Source organism: Apteryx mantelli, chromosome 6, assembly GCF_036417845.1.
Source record: "Apteryx mantelli isolate bAptMan1 chromosome 6, bAptMan1.hap1, whole genome shotgun sequence".
In the NCBI taxonomy this organism is placed as follows: domain Eukaryota; kingdom Metazoa; phylum Chordata; class Aves; order Apterygiformes; family Apterygidae; genus Apteryx; species Apteryx mantelli.
Genome location: NC_089983.1, coordinates 30,147,455 through 30,174,611, shown reverse-complemented (window position 1 = coordinate 30,174,611; position 27,157 = coordinate 30,147,455). Strand labels below are relative to the sequence as shown.

At 36.9% G+C, this 27,157-nt stretch overlaps 1 protein-coding gene across 5 annotated transcripts in view; it reads right to left on the bottom strand.

Annotated features, from left to right (window-relative positions):
- GRB14 (growth factor receptor bound protein 14) overlaps positions 1-27,157 on the bottom strand; it is a 67,455-nt gene that overhangs the window by 17,411 nt on the left and 22,887 nt on the right. For all 5 annotated transcript variants that reach the window (XR_010884591.1, XM_067299119.1, XM_067299118.1 and 2 more), the window contains exons 3-5: positions 11,671-11,827; positions 4,956-5,077; positions 3,068-3,142 (exon numbers count right to left, since the gene is read on the bottom strand). Coding sequence is in view for 4 of the 5 variants with exons in the window: in XM_067299119.1 (XP_067155220.1) it covers positions 3,068-3,142; positions 4,956-5,077; positions 11,671-11,827 (354 nt within the window). In the remaining variant the exon portion in view is untranslated. The remainder of the gene's footprint in view (positions 1-3,067; positions 3,143-4,955; positions 5,078-11,670; positions 11,828-27,157) is intronic.

Sequence of the window (27,157 nt, the reverse complement as noted above, 5' to 3'; positions counted from 1 at the left end):
ATTCTACCTTTCCTAAAATTCATAGGGCTTGTCTTTTAAATCCTATTCTGTCTTTACTTAATTTTTGCATATATAATGTTTATTTTTTATATTTATCTGGGAAAGATGTATGCTCCTTTCTCTAATACATTCTGTATCAGGTGAAAGGTTTTTTCATTGCTCTGGAAGATGGCTTGGACATGTGCTATCTACAATAGTTTTTTTTTTAATGTATTCACATTATACTTAAAAAGCTATTAGAAAGAAACAGCTAAATTGGTCAAAATAAGACTTGTACTCTGAACTTCAAGTCAACCTGCAGAACCTGCATATCAATCACATCTATTGAACAGTGACGGCAGGGGGAGGGGAGGGAGAAATAGGACTACTGCTAAAGTAAAACCAGAAAAAGCATAATTGCCCAAGTAATTTTGACCTTTATTTTGAAGGTGCATGATTTAAAACAGTGGCTTATATTCTGCATAGTGAAAAAAAAATCTGGTACAAATACAACTAGAAGTTCAAAAAAAAAAATCAGAGTGGCAAATCAGAGTAATGTTACACACAGACAAAAAAAAACAGGATAAAATTTTGACCCATTAAAAAAAAAAATCCATTGACTTCAGGGAGGCTAAAATTTCACCCACTAACTCAGGGTTGACAGATTTGAGCCCTTCTATCTAGTGCGGTCTATTCACCGGGAATACTGTTATGAATGAGAATACCAACAGATCTGGTGTGTACATCAATTCATCCAAAATAAGTGCTGTTCCAATAAACAGACCATGTTTTAGACAAGCAACAAGTCCCATCTTAAATTGCAGTTGACAGCATCAGTTTCACATCTAATTAGACTAAGTGATTTAATTTGTGGCCCACCTATGAGAACTACTAATTCTCAAAGAAAAAAAATATAAAACTGAAAATAATAGAATATTTCTTTACTACTGGAGAGGCCTCAGATTAAAATCTACTTACTACATTAATTTTTAACATATCTCAAAACATTCAATTTGGAAAAGAAAAAAAAAGTGACAAATGACCCATACTGACTACCTCTATATGTACGCTTACAGTATTGTCTCTCAGAACAACCATACCCCAGTCAAGATAGTGACATGCTTCTTTACTTTTTTACATTAAAGATCTTCATGGCAGAGATCGAACCTTCTCTCTCTTTGGTATAAATAGAGCTTTGGTATACTTCAGACAGTGATTTTACTTAACACTTGCTAAATGGATGGGGTATGTAATTTTTTTTTGTTTTTTAGGCAGTTTTGGTGATCTGATTTAAAGACATCAGTCAAAATACTTATTCTATCTCTTTCAAGGAAAGTCAAGAAGAACATACTTGAAAAACATTTTTCTTCCTTACAGCTCAATCCACATACAGCTGTAAAAGTATCAGAAGTGAGTTTTTAATCACTTGTAAGCATTGAGTTGTTAAAACTAATGTCTCTCTTGATACTTGACCAAGCACATCACAAATAATAACGCAAGCCCATTAACTTGTCTTAATAAAAGTTTCCAAGGAAATAGCGACACACTGTAAACAACCTACTGAACAGCTTCTGCTGAAACGTGCGTGACGGCTGCACAAGCCACAAGGGTATTCTGTACTTTGTGTCTAGTAAGTCTTATTAGATCAAATACAGTTAAACAGACAATAAAACAGAAAACAGCAACAGAGGAGAGTTCATAACAAATTTTTCAAGCAATCAAAATTAGATGTAACTATATATATTTAGAATGATTCTCAATCTTACCCACAAGCTCTGCACATATTCTCCATATCACATATGTTCTATTTCAAGGGTTTAAGGAGATTCAAGCAGTACAGGGAGAATAGCTTCTGTGCAAGGGTACATGGCAAACAGTTTCATTACAGAAGTCTTTATTATCTTTTTCAAACTACCAGATTACTTTTGAGAGCAAAAAATACTAAATTCTATTAACATAAGAGACAATGTTTTCAAAATTAAATGCCTAAATTAAACTACATAATCTATATTTAGATAGCAAAAGTGAACTAATTTTCATTAGATGTGTAGCACCTTTTAAAGTTATAACATTTTTATTTAGGTTTGTAAAAATGATTTATGGACTCTAGTATGTGTCAATTAAATTTAATTTGGAACATTTTTGCCATATTTGGGGCACCTAAACCTTCTGACTTAAGTATCCCCTTCTATAAGGATAGAACTGTTTGATACAGAAAAATGCTTTCGAAGTTACTTCTTTAATGTTTTTCATCTTCTGGTAGATGCTAAGGTAGAATTCATGATATAAATGGAAAAAAATATTTTGTAATTTCTATATTTCTTTTAGTTCTACTGTAAAAGTCTTATTATATTGCCTTTCCAATCATTCTTTATCCCCAGAACTCACACAGTAGGTTGTTGTCTTAAGACCAGTGAAAGTTCTTCTATTATTAATTTTTCCAATGACAAGCAAACAAGAGTGATGTGCACATTTCCACCTTTATTACTCATTTTTCCCCTCTTTGAGGAGTAAGATGATGATCCCTGATATGGTCATTCTGCAAAATTATTCCCACTGTAAATTAGAATCTTGTGTCCACTTAAAAGATGACTAACACTGAGTGACCTACCATTTTTTTGGAAGGCTACAGTAGCCTTCAAGCTAACAAATCACACTAGTCAGTCTAAATTTTCTACTCATTAAGTTCAACCATTTAACTCTTTTTTATATCCATTCGTACCACTTAGAGGTTCCTCAAAATTCTACCAAGGCCTGCTGTTATGTGCTGATAACACAGCACTCCACATTTTAAGGAAACACAATCTTTCATGTGAAATACCCAACAAAGGTGTTAACCATGTGTACTGCATTTTGCTCTTTTCTGTACTCCTGGATCCTGAGAGAGTATGCAATTTTCTAAGTGTGGTCATACAGTAACATTCTGGAAGGGAGACATCACTTCACATTTCACAAGGAAAAAAGTTACTAACCATGTTTTGAGTCATTCAAAAACAAATGACAGATTTGAGAGAGAGCTACATTACATAATATAGGTATTTGGAAGTTCTGAACTATACTGGCTCATCTTAATGTAAAGATTACACACCTGTAGCATCCCAGAGTGGCTTATAGCTGCATTTGTCTCACTTGAAAAAGACATCATATGATCTGGAAAAAAGCTCTGTAAAGATAATAATTTGTATCAAAGTTCTGTAAAAATAAATATAAAACTTTGTATCTCTTTTGGACATAAAATTCTCAGTGCTGTGTAAGACATTGCTGTTTCTCTGATCCAATAATTCTAGTTTATCTTAATCTTTCTCTTCCTACCTTTGTGACATCCCATATATTATCTGCTGAAAAACTTAGAATTTTGAGAAAACATCAATGGACTCTGGAAGTAAGAGAACTTTATGCTGCAATGCAAGTCAAATCACAGTACCTGGCCCTTAATGTTGTTTTTCTAGTAGTAATTTCTGTTACTGTTGACATATAAAACTTGCCCCGGGGTTCAATATGCTACAAAGTAGGGAAGATACAACAACATATTGAAAAATATAATGTTTTCTATTTTTTTTATTACACAATCTCTGTAAAATATTTCATACCTTCCACTAACAGAGAACAATTCATCTCAGGTTTTTTCTGATTTGGTATAACACGAGTATGAATTAACCACCAAAATGTGCCTATGCCAACATGACGTGGCTAAAAATTCCACATTTAAAGTGCCAATTTCATTGTCAAAGAAAGCTCAAGGGGTAATTTATGGGATAGGTCTGCAGCTGGTGATCTCCATGTAGCTATGCAGACATGAATCAGCAAAGAGTTTGACCATTACTAATAAAGTTTTCTCAAGGCCCATCCAATGCCCACTGACTTCCATTTTTAGTAATGTTGAACTATTAGTAGGATTAATTAATATTCACCCTTTTCAGACAGAGCTTTCCAATTACCCTTTGCTAAGGACCACAGTACCTAAAAGAATAACTCAACAGGAATAATAAGGACTCTGATTAGCCACAACAGTTGATCTTATTCACAGCTGCACATCTACCATAGCCCCTAGCTGTTTCCACCCACTGGTCAACCAATAGACAGTAACATCTACATGATTTGTCCAGAGAAACACACGTGGAGCAAGGAAAAACCTCAGATCACCGATGTCTTTTGGTGTCTTAATATCTGCCTTTCTGTCCTTTTCACAGATAGATAAGTGGAGTTCCCTTCCACTTTTCACCTTTCAAGCCCTCGTACATTTCTGCTATTTCTCTCCCTGGCATCTGAAGCTAGCTGGCATTATAAGAGACAGTGTTAGGAGTGATCCAAACGCACAGTGCATTTGAGTAACCAGACAGTGAGCTTCTCTTGCTGAGCCAGTACTTCTTCCATGGCCTTTGCCATCAGCAAAGATCTGAATCAGCAGCGTTAACCTTTGGCAACATCCAGGAGTTACTAGTTGTCTCTGCTCTTTCCACTGCTTACATACACTAACTTTGACTTCATTTTCGCTTGTTCCTAGTAGGTTATGGCTGCTCATGGCCTTGTGTGTCAGCTGTCATTTAGCAGCAGCTGTGAGAAGCTGCTATTGGGCACAGCTGGGCCATAACATTCAGTTTTCACTTAATAAAGTCATCTTTGCTACAGATACCCCTCCCCACACTGCTTCATTTTATATTTTGTTGTCAGTTTATGGAAACCTCATTTAGAGCAGTCAACTTCAAAAATTTCTCATTTTCTTATAGGTCTGTGCGCAAATTTCAAGTTAAATCCACCCCTGCCCCCCCCGCAAAAGGTATGAACGTGGATGTTTAGAAATCAGAGGGACCAACCAACAGCTACACATACTACAATATATTCCTATATCCCCTCCCAATTACTCATTCTGACCCATATTACACTAACAGCTTTACACTCTGCCTATCTGCACGGAGGCTATTTCACTTTGTATTGCAGCAATTGCACCACTTCACAGAGATGGTGTTACGACTTACCACTGGATTCTTAAAAAATTCATATTTGGCATAATATTTTTTAAAATACAGTCTGTTTTCTTCTTCCATTCCCCAGTTTGACTGGACTTCCATCACTAATTCATGGTCCTCTATAGCTCTTCCTGTAAAAGAAGACACACAACCTGCACTCAAGTTATTAACAGCAAAATGTGAAAGCACAGAGATCAGATAATTAAAGCAATGTGTATTTACAAAACATGAGGCAAGCAAGCCGAACACAGTTCATGTTATGCTAAATTAGTGTTCCACTTCAGTGGAGCCCAACTTCTGAGGTATTACACACAGTTTCTTACAGGGGCACCCAGAGGCTTTACTCCATTACATGACCATATGCACCATGAGACAAAACCCAGGCAGTTCCCACCGAGCGATGCAGAGAGCAGCAGGAAGTAGACTACTCCAACAATTCACCTGCACGCAGCCTGTCTGGGATGTCACGAATGTCCGTCTGACTCTCCTTTTTATAATGCATCATTCACAAAACATGAGTTGTCCCAATATAAAAAAAGCATTATTTTGTCTTCTTTTCCCCAAGCTCCTACTATGTTCTGAAGCATCTCTAAAACAGCAAATGAAGGTAGGGCACTTTTGAGTTGTAATGCTTTTACACGTATCAGGGAAACTGAGAATTTTAGTAGTTAAACCACTAGCGTATGCAAAAGGAACGGTAAAAGTAAGCTACAAAAAAAATAAAAAACTCCTGCAAAGTGAGTCCTAATGTATAGCTTGGTTTTGCAAAGGGGGAGGGGAAGAAAAGAAAGTATCCAGGTATTTGTACTCCAGCACTCAAGTTTAGAATCAGCATTCTCACTGCTTTAGACTCCTTCTGCAGCTCAGTTTCTTGAAAGATATCAAGTGCATTTATAGGAAAGATACAGAATTTAGGAACTTTCCTGCAGATGTTATGCATGCTGAAGTGTTGCATACTCTGAGTAATGCCATTGATTTTGGTGAGACTATTCATAGCGCAAAAAGTTAAGCATGAATCCTGGAAGACTGAGGATAACTTTTGTACAATACTATTTATACTACCTTTTATCTTTTTTTTTTAAATAAACCTCAGAAGTTTGTGAAATCATCTTGTCACGAAAAAAGCAAAACATGCTTGCAAATAAGTATACAATTTTGGTGGCCACTTGTACTTTGTTATGGACTTGAACTAACGAGAACAAGAGGGAGTTTAACAAAGTTGTAGGCTTTATTTAAATGGTCATCAGCACCTCCAAATTTAAATTACACTCCAACAAATGAATTACAGGCCAAGAGTAGGTCTCCCTGCCAATTATGGGGTTTTAACATCCAATTCTGATCATGCTTTTAAATGGAAAAGGCAATTAAAAATATATTATAAAACCATGTAACTCATGCAATTTTCTGATCACATTTTTAGACCCCACTGCATTATCATAAGGGTTCTATATTTGAAGTGAACACTAACTTTCTCATGTAACTGCCTGATGTTAGGAACTTTTAAAAATATCATAACACGTAAAAAGTAACGTAATGTATACAACTTAAACTAGATTTTTTTTCAACTTAACTTAGGCATACCATTAAATCAACACAAATGATAAGATTTTTGTAGGTGTCCCCGGCTAAGCAGAGAGCCTACCTTTCAACCCTTAGAAGAGCTGCATGCCCAATCTTCTAAGAACTAAAAATCAAACCTCAAATTTGAAATAATTAAAGCCTCTTTAGAATTGCAGCCTGCTTTTATTGATCTTTGTTTGCCACCTCTTTCATCAATCACCGCTTCATGCTTCCATACTGTCCAGTCTGATGGGTAACAGCCTTCTTCTAGCTGCAAACCTACAGACTTGTTCTTCAGGAAGCTTCCTGCCAGCAAACCTAGAGACAACATGCTTGTACAGTAAATCCACCACAGCATGAAAATATCAAGCTCACAGCTCACAGAAGACAAAGCACTCTTATGACCACAATCGAGTAGGGAGAAGTTAAACTCTCATCGAGTTTAATTCATTCTTGAGTCCATAAAGACAGACGTTAGGGATTCTACACAAAACTCACATTTTGTAACTAGATCAAATGAAGCAAATAAAAACATAAAGGAATTTTTAAAAAATTCAGAAAACCCTCAAAAATATTTGTAAAGCTTGGGCAGGCTGTTCTACTCCAAAACACATTCTTCAATTGTGGGGGAAAAGAGACATTAAAGAACTGAAAGACTTACTCAAAAGCAGCATTTTTCTTCCATCCAGTTTTACAGAGAGAAAGCTCTCCTCTGGGGTGACATTTAAAACTCCTGAGTGGTTGGCATTGTGACATTTAAGAAAATACCATTTCCTCAAGAATTCTTGGTACAAAAGTAAGACATTCTGCAACACCCCAATGAATGGGTAAGGATGCCGATATTTCTATTTTTTTTAAGGTGTCACATTATAGAACATTTCACAATTGATTCAACTTATTTCTCACAGAAACTGAAACACTGAGTTAGTGCACTCCAAAACACAGTCCCGTAGTCAAATTACTAAATGTTGCCATAAGAAAGCTTCACCTTTGTTTTAGCTAGATCATTTTTTTCTTCCAGCTAGATCTGGAAAGTTCCAGCCTTCCCCTCTATCCTTTCATTATTGATACCACCTTTACTCTGATGAGCACCTGCCACAGTCCAAAACAAAAGGTTTCCTTAACTAGGGAAAGTACCTGGAGCACCTGAAAGATTTAATACTGTAGCACATGACAAAACACATTTCATATAGCCTCCTCTCTAGCCACCCTGGGAAAACATTAAAAAAGGGGGGGGGGGGGTAGAAAATCCACTGCCTAGTAGGATTGCATAGATGGTTCTCTGTGGGGTTTCTCATCTCAGAGACCAGAAGCCTTCCCACAGGCTTCGTAAGGGTGCCCAGACCCCGAATGCCAAACGGGAGATGGAAACCCAGCGACGGGCCTGGCCAGGGGACTACGTATTACCAGCTCAGAGAGGGACGCCAGAACATATTTTCCCCGTGCAAGTCTACTGAGCCGAAGAAGCACATGGAAAACAGGTTACAATTGATGTTCAAAAATCGCGCCGCAGAAAAGGAAGATTCTGAAGGGAAAGAAAGCACTTTCCTGGAGAAGGGAAAGAGCTAGGGAAGGCTGCTGCTTCCTCGCAGCCTGCCCTGCGCAGGGGCGGCGCAGCGGCAGCTGGGGCTCTAAGTCCAACTCACCTAGGCACAGACCGCCCCGGCCAGAGAAACCAGGAGCAGGGATGGCAGGCAAGCACATCTAGGTACGCGCCTTCAGTAACTGCGGACAGAGTGCAGGCACCCAACATCTGCAACCAGCCAAGAATTTCTCTGAAATAACTTGGGGCTGAAATGACACGTACCGGGAGCACACGGTCCTGAAACATACTGCGATTAACAGCGCTACAACCGCGCCCTTACTTCAGCAACGTACAAACCCAGCCCCGGCCGCCCCGGCAGCCGGGGCCCGGCCGGTTCCGCCGCACCGGCGTCTGCCGACAGCAGCGCGGCGGCCGCCTGCGAGGAGCAACAGCGGCCCCCGGTGGGGCGGCGCGGCGCTGCGCAGCGCGGGCCACCCACCCGCCCGCCCGCAGGGCGCCTGCGCGGGTGCGCGCGGGGCTCCACCGCCCCTGGGAAACGGTCGTAACGGCCAGGTAACGGCTGCCCCGCTCCGCGTCTGCCACCGGCGGTACCGCGCAGCGGGAACGGCACGCCGATTCATGGCTTCCAGACGGTTCGACATGAAGAGGTATATAGGCTTATGACAAGTTCTGACAGGAATTAGATGTGTTTTGTTTTGGAGTGGGCTTTTTCTTTTCTTTCTTTCTTTTTTTTTTTAAACTTTCACGTGCAGATAGCCCTACACAGCAATGAGGGTATACTCCAGTGATGTAACTAATGTCTGTCTTGATTAAAAGCAGAACACTGTGCTCAGCTCACTAAGATTCATGCAATCGTATCTAATTCAGTAGTATTCAGACAGCTGTTAGATATTAAAGAAAATGTTCACTAATTGATGAATGAATTATTAATCACCATCATACTGGAACACAGACACACACAGTCACTCAGGGTATTTCTCCTTTCAGTATTCATTCATCTAACTTGGGAACAGAAAAAGAGTGTCCAGATTTCCATGGATAAACCACACCAAATTATAAATAGCAAACAGTTCAAAACTAAATCATCATTTGAAAAGTATTTTTTCAGGTTATTTATCCAGTGCTTAAGAATATACTTAATGGAAATGAAGATCAATATGTTAAACCTTTCACACAAAAAAAATCTAACAGTATCATAACAATAAATCCATTATTATTAAGTATTATGAAAAGAAACTAGAAGCTATCTCCAGTTGCTTTTTTCCTTGGCTAGTAATGTTGATTTTCAATCCTCATCATCTAAGAAATCATTTATTTTTAAAATGAACATTTTGTCTTTCTCTAAATTTATACCCAAAAGGGAGCTGGACCGATCAGAAGACTGTATGGAGAATTCAGGTCTTCAGATTGTTGGTTCAAATCTAACTAGGATATATAGCAAGTTCAGATGTCCCTACTGACAAAGCCAAACAGTAGGCCTACATGAAACAACATAAAGTTGTAATTTGTTTACTAAAAGGAACAGATGTGCTTCTTAACATTATAGTTCATAAGATATATTGGAAGAAACTCTTTAACAGTATGGCTCTAAGAGAACATACAACCAATTTCAAGAATTTTATAATTTTATGAAAAAGCACCTTCACTAATGATTTGATATTGAAATCATCCAAGAAATCATTTAGATTGACACACACTATTTGACAGGATGTATATTGTGCAAATAAATAAGTGAACAAACAATACTGCAATTGTTCAGGCATAGTTTGTTAAAAGTGTTTTCTTCAGTAATTACTTCACTGTTTAAACATTAGCCACACTATAAAATACAGAAAACATTTCTACTATTTATACAGTAGTGTCGTCCAGAACCATTTTTATACCTCCTCTTCTGTAGCAGTCATTTACAGTCTTGACCCAGATTTAACTCTGACCTTACTCTGAGCTGCAAGCATCTTACAACTGATACATTCAGTGCAAAAGGTTATAAATATCTTTGAAATGTTACAAAGCAAGAAAAAAAAATTTTTTTTTAAAACGTTTGTGGCTGTCTTCATAGGATAAAGGAGTAGAAAAGGGCAGCAAACCATTTTAGCTTTTGTAGTTCATCTTTAAAATACTGCTGTTAAACATAATACAATCTGAGCTGCACGGTCAAGCTTATTTTACATAAATACATGAGTCCAGATTCCCTAGATGAATACACACAGAGGTAGCATGAAAATAGCTTTCAACCCTATTTTTGCATCCACAGTACTGGAGTAACCATGTACCAGTTTTGTCTCTTCTGAGAATTAAGGCATTGGAGGAGCTTTCTATATACTTTTAGAATACAGGAAGGCCCCCAAAACTTCCCCTTTCTCAAACCACACACTTCTGCACTGGCAGCTAAGAACACTGCAGAAGGAGAAGCATCAGCTTTGATAAACTATGGCACTGTACTAGAGGAGTTAAGAATAATATGGAAACAGTGATCAGAAATTAAAAACAGATACTTTATCTGTCTTCTGGAAGATTTTTCTGATATAATCTTCAATCAAAAACAAATAGAATACTGAAATGTAGTGCTGTAAAAGGAATTAAGATTGTTCAATTAGAGTAACAGTTAAATACTACATCCTGGAAGTAGGCACCTAAACTATCCTTTGCTGAATGCAGTCTTTTCTGTGTTCTGCTTTATTTTTTTTTTTTTTAATGTATCTGCCATCATATCCCCTTTCCTCCTGTATTTAACATGCTTTAGTTATTATTTGCCTTAATGTGCTTTTATACTGCAAAGTTATGTCTGTACACTACAAAAAGAAATAGAGACCAGAATTCAAAATTATAGTTGTAATCTGAAGCCACAAATTAGAATTTTTATACTGTGTAATAGAAATAGAGAATTTTATTACACTAGGAAAACATTGATGTTGCAGAAGGAGCTCAGAGTTTCATTTTTAGCAACTTGACATACTAAGCATAAAATCACTTCAATACAATTGTATTGGTGCGTAACTGGAAGTTTAAAAAAATGGTTTTATTTTGCTTTAAGTAGCCCTGTCCCAGAGTGCACAATAAATCTAGCCAAACCGATGGTACTGAAGGAGAATACTGACAACCTACTTCGATGTTGTTTCTGAAAACAGAGCCCTATTGTCCAGATAGGATAGCACTATGTGACCGCTTTCTGTCCTTGATGTCAGATGTGTTGGGAAAAACAAAGATTTTATTTGCAATGAAAATATTCCAACTCTTGCTAGAGATAAGTAGGAGATACAGGCAAAAGAGGAAAAAATACCAAAGAAAAAGCAAGTAAGAGCCAGACAGAATTTGCGGTGAGAACCTTAATGGCGGGTGTCTTCCAAATCACTCTTACAGATGCAGATCAAGCAGTGTGTGAACACTGACAGAATGTACATTACGGCTAGGCTCTCAAACAAAACAACAAAACTCCCAAAACATTAAAACCTTCACACTAATCCTCCCACCATTTTCTCCTCTCTCTGCTGTGGAAGAGACAAAATTTGATTAGGCTTTGCTTCCAAGCCATTCTATTAGAATTTTACTTCTACATAAAAAAACAAAACAAAACAAAAACTTATTTATTGCCATACCTTTGTATGGCATTAGTCTTACCTAAACCTGTGTGAGTAAGTTGTTCGAACAGAGTCCAGCTGTGGTCATCAATATAGTGGTTCTTCAATATCAACAGCTGACATACATCCCTGGCTGTTATATCACTTGGTACTTCCAAAGCTCTGCTAGTATCATCTTCACTATACACTTTAATTACCTGCAATAAATAGAAAAGCTGAAATATCCGTAACGTTAATCTTCAGTTCAGTTAGTCCAAATATGTTCCTCTCCCAATTTCATGACTGAGACAAGAACTTTTATGCATAAGATGCAATACTAAAGACAGCTATTTCTCCCTAGAGAAATGATGTAACTGAGAACAAAACAGCTGAGCAAAGCATATTCACTCTAAATTTGGCTACTGGACATCTTTTGTCACTAGACAGATTAGTGCATCCACTTTAAAAAGAAGTTGTAATGGAGAGGTAGATAAATATGGTGAAACTCCATATCCCTATATAAGTTAAAGATAAAACCACAGAGGATAAACAGTAAAATTCAAGAACTTTATTAAGCAAAATGATGGGAAAATTTGATATAGTTCAGAGAACAGCAATCAAATTCAAGATACTCATAATTCCATAGACAACATGAGATTCTATGGAGCTACTTCAAATTTTGACACACACACATATACAGAACCAGAATGTCATACTTGGAAAAGAATTACCATAATATGTAGGACCAGGAAAGTAAATACAATGTTGCAGAAAATGTATATACAAAAAACTTGGTACAAAGTAGACAATTTTTGTCATGTTTTATCTCAGTAGTTTTTCCAAGTTTCTTTATTCTATTAAGGATGTTGGGGGGAGGGCAGGGGAAAGGAAGCAATATAAACTTTCATGACTTACATCTTTGACATTTTAACTTTCAAATTTCACTAAAAATTCATATTTTTCAATATTGGTACATATTTTAGAGTCCTGAGAAATGGGTATGCATTAAGTTCTTGAAGAAGTGAAGCTTGGGCTAAATCTGTTTATGCTTCAATTTTAACCAAGAGGCTGAGGAAATTTTATCATGTACAGACCGTTGGAAAGAAGGCATGTCAATTTAGATATTTTTTGTTTTATTTTGTTTTCTGAAGCATCAAAGACATTCAGTGACTTGGACAGTATTGATGAAATTCACTATTGCCCTATCTGCATTAAGTTCTGCACAGTGACTAATCTCATTAAAGTTAACACGAAAGCTTTTTTGGTATAACAGTAGAAAATAATTTCATATTTCTCACAACAGTCAAGAAACTCAGTTCTCTGTTATGCTTTTTCCTCTCTTTGTCATTTAAAAAAAATGGTCAAAACACAAACAGTGAAAAATACGAAGGCTCCTGGCACTAGGATCAACTCTTATCTGTTGTACTGTATGTTGAAATATTGATGTAGTCCCCTAAAATAAAACAGATGTTTGAAATCTTATTGTGAACAAAAACAGGCAGGTAAACATACAAAGTAGGTGTAGAGGATTTGATGTGACATTAAACATGTCATAAAAGTCTTCCAGGTACTCAGAAACACAGCAAGTGGTGGAGTCTGGAATGCATCTTTTTTAATCTTATTTTCTATTTCCAAGCAAGTATTTTCACCTGAAAGCCAGTTAAAAGTCTTTGAGGTGGGGAAGTGAATGCATTAATTGATTTCTAAGAACAAGACTTACTCTGCAATATTTAAATTTTCTAGTAGTTTGAAGTAGCACTAGCCTGAGCAACACACCATCTTGCTTCTCTACCAAAACTGTTACAGTCTGAGTGTAGTGCAGTGCCTGCAGTGTACTTTGTCAATGTGCACTAAGCAGTCCACTGGCTAGTAATAGTCTAGTCATAGTAGCAGGGAGCTCAACACAGGTTAAATTACCCTGCCAACAAAGCACAAACATCCTAATGACAAAGGGCCTCCAAATAGGATGTTCTTAATTCATTCCAGAAATCCTTCTCTGCGTTTATTCAGTTTATGCTGGAATGCACATCCATGAGTGTACACTACACACCTCACCTGAAATTTACTTACCAAACTTCCATACCACTGTAAACCCTTCATTAAACATCAGGACATAAGTTCCTACTTTAAAGACAAACAAGCATGTTATTTTAAGTCTGCCCTCAATTGCTATCATACTAAACTAATGCTCACTTCGAGCATCCAGTGAACAACCAACAATGCATTATTGTCCTAATTGGTTAGAACAGCTCCTTTGCTGTTTTGTGCCAAAGCTGGTAGGAAGGTCAGCAAGGATTTGCAACTGCATCTCCTGCAGCCTGCTTACCTCCCACAAGAAGGCAAAAAAACAAAGCTCAGGCCAGCTCTCCCATGCTGTCTTAACACCAGAACAAGGAAAATGGACTCCATTTGTAAACACATACAGATTAAAGCATTGATGGCCTCACTCCTTTCCAAGAAATTGCATTTCTCTAGGGAACTACATATACAGCAGTTCTGTTTCAGTATTTGGCCCAGCATATTAAATCAGCATGAAATCCATGAAAATTTCCTTTAATATGTTAGCTCATAAAAAATGACAGCTCAGAAGTTTCCCATGAGGTTCAGCCACCCTTGCCACAACAGTGCCAATTGCCAGGATACAGCAGACATTAACACCAGACTCCTGAGTGGTGAAAATCTCTCTTTGTTCATGAATGAACACCCTCAAAGCAGAGCCTTCTATGTAAAGCAGGCAGGTCTTGCAGAAAGGCAGTCCAAAGTCTCCACAAGCCTATGCTATGCTAGAGCCAAGTACTTGCATTTAATATAAAAGGAAAGGAGACCACATCAATAGTGAATTAAATGATCAGTACTGGTGAAACAACAATGGGTGACTGCTACAGTTGGTTTTATAAGATTTATCCTCTTTGGCAGCATTCCCACTGTTAAACAAATTAGACTGGTAGCAAAGCAGTCTGCTTGTCATATGGCCTTGTTCCATACACAACAACTTACCGGTAAACTCCTGCCCCAGTCATACAAAAATTATGTTCTGCAGTTCAGAAAAATCTGGCATTAATTTTTTACATTCCTGCAGTATTTACAAGGATTCAAAGATAACATTAGAAGAGGTGGCTGGCATAGTGCATTGTGAATGGGTTATACAGTTGAATAGACAAAACAGCACCCCATGACCTTAAAATATGTCCTACTCTGGGCAGTACTAAGGGGCAGGGACAGCCTCATCAGCCTCTCCAGTAAGTACAGTGTAAAGTGCTGGAAAAGAGAGGGGAATTATAGAAGGGGGAAAGAAGCAGAGAGAAGTACAGGGATTTTCCTAGTATTTCTCAACATTCTTGCAGTAGAGCCAGGATGAGAATCCAGCTTTCCCACATCAGTGCCCTGGCTAAGGACATTGCCAGCATGTACTAGCAGCTACAGTTTTCTCCAGGTACTCATCAAGTTAGATGTTGTGCTTGTTTTCCAGCAAGAGCACGTACAGCCTGTGCTGAGGCCCTTGACGGAAGACTTTTACAGAAATTCTTTTTAAAAGGGTTAAGAGTTGCAGTGCAGATGACTAGGCTCTTATTGCCGAAGAAACAGAAATAGACTTTTTAAAATGCTGAAGACAGCAACACAAGTCATGATAATGAGCTGCCTGCGGCCATTCGACTTGGGGAGAGGGAAACCTTGAAGGTGGCCTTGGACTACACCAGTACAGCTAAAACAAAACAAAATAAAAAAAAAAAACAAAGCAGAGTTTGTATTCTCTGTGAGTTTCCTCACTTGGCTTTCTCAGGATAGGGAAATAAATCCTGCACAAGCTAGGACAACTGATTACCCCAGCTCACAGCTATGACATGTGCTACCTTATAAAACACAGAAATGCTGTGCCCTTTTTCTGTTCCTTACAAGGGATCCAGATACAGCAAGAGACAACAGACAGGCAGTCACCTAATAGACCCTTCTGAACTTTTATTAGTGATTTAGTTTAATGAAGTAAGTGTGATAGTGTAAACCTCATCAGGTTAGAGTGACCTTTGAGAGTTGTTTTAATTAGAAAAAGCTGTTCAGTCTGCACTTTCTGGTTTGTGTTTGAAGCAGAGTCTCAGCTAGGATTTGCTGGCAATGTATTTGTTCTAAGGGGAGTGGATTGCATGAAAGAGGATCAATGCAAAGTCCTATTTTTCCCTGGAAATGTGTGGCAATAAAAACTCCTCCTCCCAAAAGCAGAAGATGCTCTAAGAGTTAAAGGGTGGCAGGATTATGTTAAAGATGCAGTTATGCTGGCCTCCTATAAGGATGAGAATGCCTGAGTGACCGGACCACTTTTTTTTCTCTCTCTCTTTTTTTTTTAAACAGCTATCACTATTCCTTATGTTGGCCAGTCATCCCCACCCACTTCCATTTTTTTCTTGAAAAATTGTCTCAGAAATAGCACACAAGAAAAGAGCTGCTAGTTGAGAACAAGCTGTCATTACTGTTTTCATTAGCATACACTCTCAAGCTTTGTCCTAAAGCAAACCATGTAATTTGCCTTGACTATACCTATTAGTAGACTGTTAGAAAAAGTTGCCTCAATAGTGCTCAAATCTTCTTCTTTTCTGCCTGAGTTTATAAATACGGAGACTTTAGTTCTTCCCAAGGTCAGAAAAATAAACATCTCAAGAACTTCCATTTTAAGCTAATGGAAATAAGAAATTAGCAACTCCAGAATCTTCTTATAGGAGGAAAGCACCAAGCTGACCATGACAGGCACTAAGCATTTTCATTGCCAGTGGGGCCAGGTAAGGAGGTACACCTTTCCTATGCATCCTCTTTCCATTTATCAATATATTAAAAATCAGCATGTGCAATTCATCCTTATCCCTCCAGAAATTAATTTGCTAAGAAATCCTACTTCAAAATAAATTTGTTTGTATATTGTTTGTATTTCACTAATGTTAACTCAGAATGTAAAATCAATATGGACAAATATAACATAGTATTTAAGACAAAAAAGGGAAAGCAGGCACTAGATATGACACTAAAACATAATCACAAAAAGAAAATCAGAAACTTTGTAAAAGAAGAAAACTAAATGAAAGCATAAGGTAATCAGTGTGGGAGGAGGGAAGAGCAAGAGAAGGTTGTACCATACTCCCTCCAGCCTGCCATACTCAAACATCATCTCCACTACAATAATTAAATAATGCATTTCATAGACTTTTAAGAGAGAGTGTCCAAGTCTGATTCTTCAGAATTTTCAAGCCATCTGTTTTGGAAGCTCCAATCTGCAGAAACTATACAAACATATGGAAAGACCATACCCTGCCCTGAAGAGTTTCAAATTTCAAACTAAGTCGTGAAGTGTGAAAAAAAGCCAGGTAGAACCAAAAGAAAAAACAAAATTGCTTTGCCTAAGCTCAGCACGTAAGAGTCCATATTTAGGTGCCTGTATCCATCAAAATGACCTGACATTCAGATGACACTTACTGCAACTGCACATCCATGAAGACAGTAGATGATCTGCACCTCTGAAAACCAGGCCACTTTTATTTATAAGGATATAGATACCTAACTTTAGCTTATCATTTCTACAATTATTTTTCCCCCATGAATAAAACATTGCACATTTTGTACTTATATTACAATTTCAGTCACATTTATGTTAAATGCACAGTTACTGTATGCAAAACCAGGGCTTAAAAAGTCTTACACTCCAGGGTGCCTTACTTCCCCTGAGATCCTGCTTGATACAGTGCTAACCTCTGTCTTTAGTGTTAACTAACAGGCCATTTGCCTGGAGCATTTGTTCTCCAACTTCCAACCTTGTCCCCTGCCTGACAAAGTTTTTTACTTATTGATAGTGGCAGAGAGAAATGGAATTTGGCGTGTATTTGAACTGCAATGGAAGCACTTGGAAATTTCTAGCATTTTGAACTGTTTTATGACTTCTAGCAGTAACCTGTCATGTTTTTAAGGATCATTTTATGAGAAACAGGGAAATCCTACATTCACAAAAATATTTAAGGACATGTTTACTTAAGACTAGTAAAAAAAAGATTAACAAAAAAGTGTTGGCCAAAGTCTACTGTCTTCATTATCAAGTGTGAATGCAAAAATTTCCCTTTAGTTATCCCAGTCTGCAGGTAAAATGCCAGCTTCCAATATTTCCTCCAAAGGGGAGTTTTCCAGGCAGAAAGGATTCTCACAGTTTGCAGAAAACTATATCTGTCAAAAAAAAAAAAAAAAAAGTAGTGCACAATGACAAAATCTAGCTATTCATTGTAAAGCAATTATTCTCTCCATCGCTGCAATAGTTAAATGCATAAGGACCTTTCAGAAATTTGTCTTGTAAATATCTCTGTGAGGAATGAAAAGGGAGAACTGAAGCACAGGCACAAAAACCCACAAAATTCATTAAGACCTATCCATATTTTAGGTACCCAAATCCAAAATGCTGACTATAACTCTCTGTCATGCATGGACTGCCTATATCCTTATCAATCTCGGAATGGGGAAATTTTAAGAACCTATTGCCAGCAACATTTTCTAGCTCAGATTTCTATGCAAGATCTGATCACAATGCTTTGATTTCTTCTCAAGGTACAAAACAGAAAATTGATCAAGACCAACCAAGATGGGCAGATTGGCTACTTTAGAAATCATATTTTTCTGAAAAGAAACTGTCATCTTTTTCAATAGAACCATCAAGATTGTTAGGAGAAGTTAAGAACCTTGTATGTTTTGTGAAGACATATATTAAAGACTTGGGAGATCAATTTAAAAAAAAAAAAAAACCCTCAGATTCCAGTCACTGATTAAAAGGACAGCAAATGTGAAAGAACGAAGCAGCTGCCTGAAGAAAGAGGGAACCATTCTTTCAAGCGACCAAAAGTGTAAATTTTATACATACTTATCTATTATTGATAGATTGATTGAGTTATGGTCCCACAAGAAGCATTAAAAGATGTAAAATCAATAATAATCAATTACATCTCTGCCTTGCAATGAAAAAGTGCCAAGAAAGGAAGAGCAAAGTCTAGGAAAATTGGCTATTCTTCCTGCCACGACCTAGAAAAGTCTCATCTTGCTTCCAGAATCTAATCATTTTAAACATGACATTTCAAAGAGCAGAATTAACATCAATTTTCAGCCTTTATTCAAATACAAGACCACTGACAAGCTGGATTTCTCTAGCAGTTCATGAATTTGTTGCCTCAAAACACAAGGAATTTTCTAGATAATTTCTGACAATTTCTGTTTATTTTCTGTAGCACTAGCATACAATAGTCTGTGCTTTATAGTCCATATAGCCAGTCCCCTCCTGACTCTTAGAATGGTCCTGCTTAATCCACCACAAGACTGACCATTCCATGAATGGAAAACTGAAAAAAAAAAAAAAAAAAAAAAAAGTGGGCCAAGTAACAAAAATCTGAGATTACCTGTAGGCAAAAAAAGGCCTGATTCACAGCTTTAGAATATGTATTTTCCTCCTGACTTTGGGAAAGTCCATATTAGTCCCTCAGGTTCCTTTTGTAAAATGGGGCAGGGGAATTAAAATCTGTTTCTGTACAGCAGGATAACAGATTGAACTCATTAAGATTTGTAAAGCACTTAGACTTCCTCATATGACTACTGCTTTAGATGTGTAAATATGTTGTATTATAAAAAGGGAGGTTGAATTATGCAGATTATACTAAGCTATGTAAAAAAATATACTAGCAAAGTTCTTTCAAATGAAGGTTATGACAATCACATTATGATGTTAAAAAAATGGCAGAATGAGGACAATGCTGACATGTAATCATCTCAAAGACAACGTCAGTGTAACTGAAGAGAAACAAGGCTTGAAAGACAAGATAGTTAAAATATAAATATCATTATTAATCATAAAGGTGATACATGTGTTTTTTCAATATTGGTCAGTAGAAGCAAAAAAGACTAGTAAAATAGTTATAAATGATTTTAGTTTTCTGTATAAAACTGAACAAAAGGCAAGGTCTAGAGAAAGCAACTTCCACACTTTGGACAATTAACTCATAGTACAACTATTTTTTTTGAGCAAAAAGTGAAGTTATTCTTAACTATATGATAAATAATACTTTGCTCAGAAAGTTACTATAATTGCACAATTGAATAACAACAGTTACTTAAATTATGTTGAACTTCACAATATAAGAATTGCAGTAATAAATGAAATGCACTAAAACCTAGGAAGTGAAAGATTTATCACCATCAACAGCCATCATCACAACAAAGGACCAAACCAGCTGTAAGAAATGCAAAGGGATCTACAAAAGCAGAAATCACAATCAGGCCCTTAAAAAGAATACAGATATTTTGTAAGGAAAGCAAAGGGGGAAAAAAGGAACAATTTATTTAAACAGAAAGTCTCAAATTATTCTGTCTTGACAGAGATTTTTTCAGACAATGGAGATTCAAAACAAAAGCAGGTAAAGAGGCATTTCAAATACAACTGCTAAGATGTGTATGAAAAACTAAGAAAGCTGTGAGGAAATTTAAAGAACAGAGACAAAACAGCATTGATGAAAATTTCAAATAAGAGAATTCTATCAAACAGCAGGAATGAAAGAAAATTAGCAGGTTTGCTAGACGATTAAGCAGTCAAAGGATCACTTATACAAGATAAACACACTGCAGAGTAGCTAAATGATTTATTTGCATTAATTATTCATACAGGATATTAAAGAATATGTTCCTAGATCTACTTTTTACAGGTGAGATAAAACTGCTACTTTAAAAAGAGGGGAGATTGAAAATGAAAAGCAAAACCAAATAATAGTTAAAAAAAAGAATATATATGCAGAAATGGAGGCTGAGGCTCAGTCTATTCCCTCATCTCATGCGCACAGAGTATAGGCTTCTGTTCGGGCCTAGGAAAGTGGAAAAGCCCATCTGCTTCACAGGGCTATTGTGGCAGATTAATTTTGGGGTGTTGCATTGTGAATTTGTGAGTCACCACTCCCAGGCAGATGGGTAAGAATCTAAGTAACATTACTTTAATCTTTCTCATCCTAGCAAAAATCCAGTGTTACATTTAAAAAAAGTGAAGTTTTCCCCATCTTGTTCATAGCAGTTACTAGGATGGTTTACAGTAAACATTATACTTCTGAAAAGTCTCAGCAGGGTAATACAATTCACATTGGAAAAGTTGATACAAATCAAAGTTCTTCAGAAGAAGAATTATTACGGAGATTAAATAGTAATGGAGGGAAAGACTCCAAAATAAAAATAAACTTGGAATGAATGACTCATTTTTAGAACAGCTGGCTACAACTGAATAAATTCAGATTGTCACTCATACTAACCTTTAAATCAGAGTGGAGAACTTATTTCTCACAGGCCATGATAAAAGTGAGTCTCAGGGTTGTTTTGCTCTGTTATCAAATAATGCTAAATGCGTACATTAACATCTAACCCAAAGGTATTTGAAAATCCTCTTGGCCCTGCAGAAGGTAAAAGGTTCCCTATTCCTGTCTTCTAAGTATCACTTACTTACAGCCAGCTAATCAAATGGAGGGCACTTCTCAACCTCACTACACAGTGCACATTACTCCCCTGTTAATCTAACATGGTACACAGAAACATAGATGTCAGCTAGGAAGATAAGAGATTCACCTTCCTGTCCACTAAAAATAAATACATAAATGAAATCCAGTGAAACTTGGGTAAATCTTTAAACAAGGGAAAGTAACTGTAAAACTCAGTGGAAAATGTAACATGATCCAACTTTAGAACAACTACATTTGTATGTAGGCTCTTCTCCCCTCTAGCTATGCACCACCACCTCTTAGTGTCAAAATCCCCATGCTCTTTTATATAGTTCAGTATGTCCAACCAACACAATTCAGAATAGCGAAGATATTTAGACTAAATGTACATGCTCTATGACCCATTATCCTCACTGGGAGCTAACTTAGTATTCCTCACAAAACCCACAGACAATTGCTAAAATAACTAGCAAGGTAGAAACTCAGCTTGCTAGTGGCTATGTGTTCTGTATTTTTCCCCCAGCCCTCGTCCATTTGAAATTTAAAAGCCTTATGTTTCAATTTAAAGAGATAAATACACAGACCTGACTTGATTTTTGCTAGGGTGAATATGAGGGTACTTTCAACAGTACTTTTCTTCATCAAAAATTAATTTAGTGCTCATAAAACCAGCTAGATAGGTGGAGATGAGCAGCTTATTAGCCCTATTACTAAACTCATGTAATTTAGTATCTTCAACCCTCTGCTTCCACACTGCCTGCTAAGTCTTAACTTTATATAGCTTTTATATTTCATGTATTGCGTAATAATACACAATTTTATATTTTACAGCATATGATAGCAACACTTAAAATGTACTAACCATATATATAATACTGATGGAAAAATACCTAGTTAGACGAACAGGACTTAAAAAAGAGGAGGGGATCGAAAATCATACTAGAGGATTCAAAGAATCTGACTTGCAAGAGGAACTTCAGTATTTCATTATTAAAAAAAAAGTTTTGAAAAGGAAAATGAACAGAAAATATAAAAAGCTCTCAGTACACCAGTGTTCTTTATCCCCTAAACTAGCAATATAGTAGAAATTATCCATGTACTAGTGCATTTCCCAAAGAAGTCATGTATGAAGCCTGGGCTAGAAAGGAATTTCAATATAAAGCCACTAAAAGACACTACAAATTTTTGTTTTCTGCGTACAATGAAGTTAAGGGCAGAATGTTATCAGCCTTATGTTTGAATAGCTTGTCCCTATTTGTGTCAAAGTGTTAACATTATTTAAATGAGGCTTTCTGTATTTAATAGTGCAGTTTGTCCAACATATCCTTCGCTTGTCAGAGATAAATAGAATGCTGTGTTCCAGCACAAGAGAAAGCAAATCTGTTACTGCCACATTCTGGCTGCACTCTATGTTTCTGAAGAGATATCAGCTATAAAAAGAAGTACCTATTGTTTCTACCAGGTTTTTCACACCATGTTGCTGGTTTCTCAGTAGAGCAGATCTCTTGCTGAAGCTAAAACCGAGTCTCTGAATAACACCATTAAGAGACCAATTAGTTTCCTATTTCCTTTGCAGCAATCCTAAAATATATATTAAAAAAAAAAAAAAGATTTTTCTTAAAACATTCTTTCACATCAACTATTTTATACAGAAATTCTGGCTTGAACTACAACACAGTTTCAAAGGTAAAAATGCCTTTATTGTCTATGTATTCTCAAGGAGGTCAAAGGAGGAAAAAAGAATGTAGACTCAATAAGACTAAGAAAGTTTTAGATATAAGCTGAAGGAGATACAGTTTGGTAATTTTCACAGAATTTCTGGAGTGGAACCAGAAATGTTCAGAACAAATATGCCAAAGGTTATGTAGGTTAACCCACCATAATAAATAGTTGCTTTAGAATGCTGAAGTACTTTACCATTTGGTATAAGACCAAAAAAACTGCTTTACTGGCTCAAACTACAGTATCTTTCCAGCCCTGTACTGTCTCTGGGTATTTTCTCTTAGTCACTGGCGGTATGTAACAGCAAAGCATAACTGCTGTAGAATAGTTATTTTGACAGAATGCTTTATCCTTCAGCATCTTACAACTTGTCTTGCATTTTATTCACATAGCAGTGTTCCCTGCAGCCAAGGCATAAAATCCAAATAAAGAGTAAATCCAGCAATAAAGCTAGTAAGTCTTCTCAAACCATGTAATACCTTCAACTAGACACCATCACTTTGTTGCAGACTGGTTGACAAACTTTGCTGACAAATCTACACCATTACAGGAAAACAGAAAAGACAAGGACCACCTAGGTATGGAATTTAGGCCCCACAATTGCAGGCAAAAATGTTACAGTCATCTAATGCAAGAGACACTCACTAAAACAAGTTGAAGAAGAAGGTAATTTTAAGTGGATGAATAGAAATATAGAGAGGTGTGTAATTTCAGAAATTTGCTATATTTGAATGATATTTACCTCTAATCATTTGTTCTAAAAAGAAAATGAAGTATGTAGACTGAACATTCTTCAGTCAAATGTAAAAACAGAGAAGTCGCTAGTAAATTTCTCATCTCTTCACATGCTACGGTAACCTACATTCAGAAGTCTTCTAGGTTGTCTGTGTGTTTCTTCTTCTTCACCACATATAAACCGAGTCCACATCATCATAAATGTATAGTATTTATTTCTGTTGCGATTATCCTAAAAGTCTTGTCAAACCAGATGCTCGACAGGATGGCAACAGACACCGGTCCAACAACAGTTACAATCAGTAGGACCCAAAGAAAAATGAGGGCTTGCATAGGCAGCCAGTGGATAATTTGATGAGCTAGTTATTTCTGGTTGTTAAGCTAATACAGCACAAGCAGAGGCCTCCAGTTGCCATTCAGTCTAGATACCATTTAGTTGCTAATCTCTTGGAGAAGGGAATTATCTGGTTCAGAAAAGCAGTCTAAGCAGTCTAAAAAGAAAGCATGTTGTTATGGTAGGGCAAAGGCGGGAGATGGAAATTATACAATAGGCACCAATGAAAAAGACTTCAAAGAAAGCACAATACATTGAGAAATATACAAAGAAAGACGATTCTAGTAAAAAAATGAAGGAAAAGCACTAAGGCTGTCAGCTGAACACAGTGAGAACTTCCTCCCATTTCTCAGACCTTCACAAGAATCTAAGGAGTGCCAAATGGAAAAGGTATTAGCAAAGAAACAAAAAGTAGTAGGAACCAAAGAGGACTCGTCCAGTTAACATTTTTGATGTCCGAGTATGTGTATTGGTAGAGTTATTAGTCAGCAGTCCAAGATACCCACTAGGGTCTGCCAGACAGAGAGAAGAGACGAAGTATGTTACTGGACAGAATGCAAATAAGTAAAAGATAGCTTGTCTGTTTGGGTTCAAAGCCACAATTCCAGTAAAATTCTTCTTCGTAAGCGAACAAAATAAAACATACAAATTCTGGCTTAGTAAACTGGATGTGTAATCTTGGGAAGTGTGACTACTCACCTTGCTTTATACTGATCCCTATGCAGCCACTACGTGCTGTACTGTGCCAGACTAAATCTCTTCTTATGTAACTACTTAAAACTATGCAAACCAAGTTGCCCTGAAATAGGTCATCATAAATAAAATGTTGAAAGCAACTGAATAAGGGCAACTTTGAAAAACAAACCTTAAGAAGACACCACAAAGTGAAAGAGACTAAGATGGACGAGAACCAGGGTAAAATTTCCAGTGTTAGGACAGATTTATATTGGTTCAAAAGTTTTGATCATGTAGCCATGACTTTTTTTTCCTCCTTACGGCAGCTGAGGGTTTGTTGGGATAGGTCCTGCCTGCGTTCCTGACCTACAAGGCAGAAAAACAAGGGGAGAGCATAAAGAGCAAGTCCAATATCCACAGCATGAAAATGAGGAAGAAAGCTTAGATCTGAATAATTCCTTGGTGCAAGGTGATGAATTTTCTTTGTACAAATTAGCATATCTTCAATTTATCAAAAGAAAATAAAATCTTCAAATTTTTCATCTACTTACTTAAGTATCCTAGCATGCTGAAAGTAACACACAGCAGCAGTATAATACAAGTATGGGAAATACCTTTGATTTTTAGCATAGGACTGTCAACAACACCAGCACCCTGTGTACAGTTTGTTAAGTTTCTCCCTTCATACACAGCTATGCAGCATAATAAGTAAAGGATTTACTACCAGTAGAAATAACTATTCAGCAATGGCTCTTGATATACTTCAAGGCTAGATAACACAGTCTGAAGGTCAAGTTCTAACTTCTTGAAGCCCAATTCATTCAAGAGGAAACTAAAGTACTAGAGCTAGAAAATGGCCAAGCACTTTTCTCAATTGATGAAAAAGCTGTTTTTTTCCAAAGGATTTCTGCCAACAGAAAAGGATTATGAGCAGAGTAGGGCACTAAACACTGCCAATTTCCTTGGTTACTGTATGAAGAATGTTAGATGTTCAAAGAAGACAAGAAGAAACTGAAAAACATATCAAAGATTTGTTCAAGAACTGAAGAGAGAGAGGAGAGAGTGCAACATTAATTGTGCCACTAAACCTTCTCAAACCATACAAGGCACAAGTAATGACCAAATGTATTAAACCAGCAAGATTTTAAAAGACTTAAAAAAGCTCTTTGCACTTATTACTCACTCTCTCATACACGCATACATATATACCCACCTACATCTCATAGCAGCTATGTAACATAACTCTGTACAATTTACATACCAAGATCATTTACAATTTTATGTACAAAATATTCTGTAAAGTTCAACTGATTGTAGAGACTGGAGTGTCATAGATCAGAAAAAAAATCTCCCACACACATTAGCAGAACCATAGGGATTTATAAAGTCAGTCATGTTTTTGTTTTATTTATTAGTTGTGGGATCATTTTTATACATAATAAAAATGGCAGGCAGCTTTACTGATTTCACATTTCTAAAAGCAGTAGCTATGACTGGTCAAATGGTATATGATCACTGTACCAGAATTCATCTTTAGAAGCCTACTTGAATATAAAGGGTACATATTCCAAGCAAAAGTTGGTCCCAGAAACCTTCTAAAGCATGGCATTAGGTCTAGATTTATTTGGCAAACACCTTCACCAGTGAGGTAGCTGGTAGCTCTCCCCTAAACAGTTCCGGGATCTAACCAGACCTCTTCCACAAAGTCAGATAATGCTAGTCTGCCACTCTTCTTTCCCATCACCCACAAACTGAATCTCTAGCATCACATCAGCCTCTACCATGCGTAGATAACATAGTATCTGCAAGTAAGGTATGACAAATAACTGAATCCTAGGCAGTTCACAAATTCTTTCATGGCTAACATGAAGCTTGTATACCCCTTCCAACAAGTAATTGAGGTAGAACAGATACTTGTAAAAATGGTTTCACAAAGTTTTTATGTATTAATCAAGAGGAAGCAGGCTTCTCCAAACAAAATGCCGCTATCTTAGTACATACACAACGGTGGAAGACTTTTCATTGAGCCAGTCCCCTTTCTGGCAATTTTAAACATAAACTTCTTTCAAAAATACACTATCAGGCTCTTGAGTTCACTTCACTTCCTTGCCCATTCCCATATATACTCTTGCTCCTCAACCTTCCTCAATTCTTGTTCAGGCCCAAAACCTTTACCATTTTTATCAAACTGCACACCCAATATCGGCACATCTTGATGTTTTTTCCTAGTAATTTATCTCTAAGATCTAATTCTATACTGAATTCCTGGTCAAGCCCATCTTACACTTAACCTGGTTATTCCCATTATTTTCTCTCAGGCTCCCTGACAAGTCACTAAACAAAATATTTCATTAAAAATAAGACTTGTTCCTAAAGTCTTCCAAACACACTGAAGCCCATTTCACACTCAAGTTCCTCATCTGTCTTCACATCTTTTCGTGATGTTACTCTTTCTTCATGATATTGTACAAAAGGCAAAGAGGGCATAGGTGATGTTTATGCATCTTTAAATGACTCCACTCTTCAAACTGTCCTCATGAAGAGATGTTTCAAACATGAATGCTTTGTCTGCCTCCAGAAATTTCATGAAAGGTATCAATTTA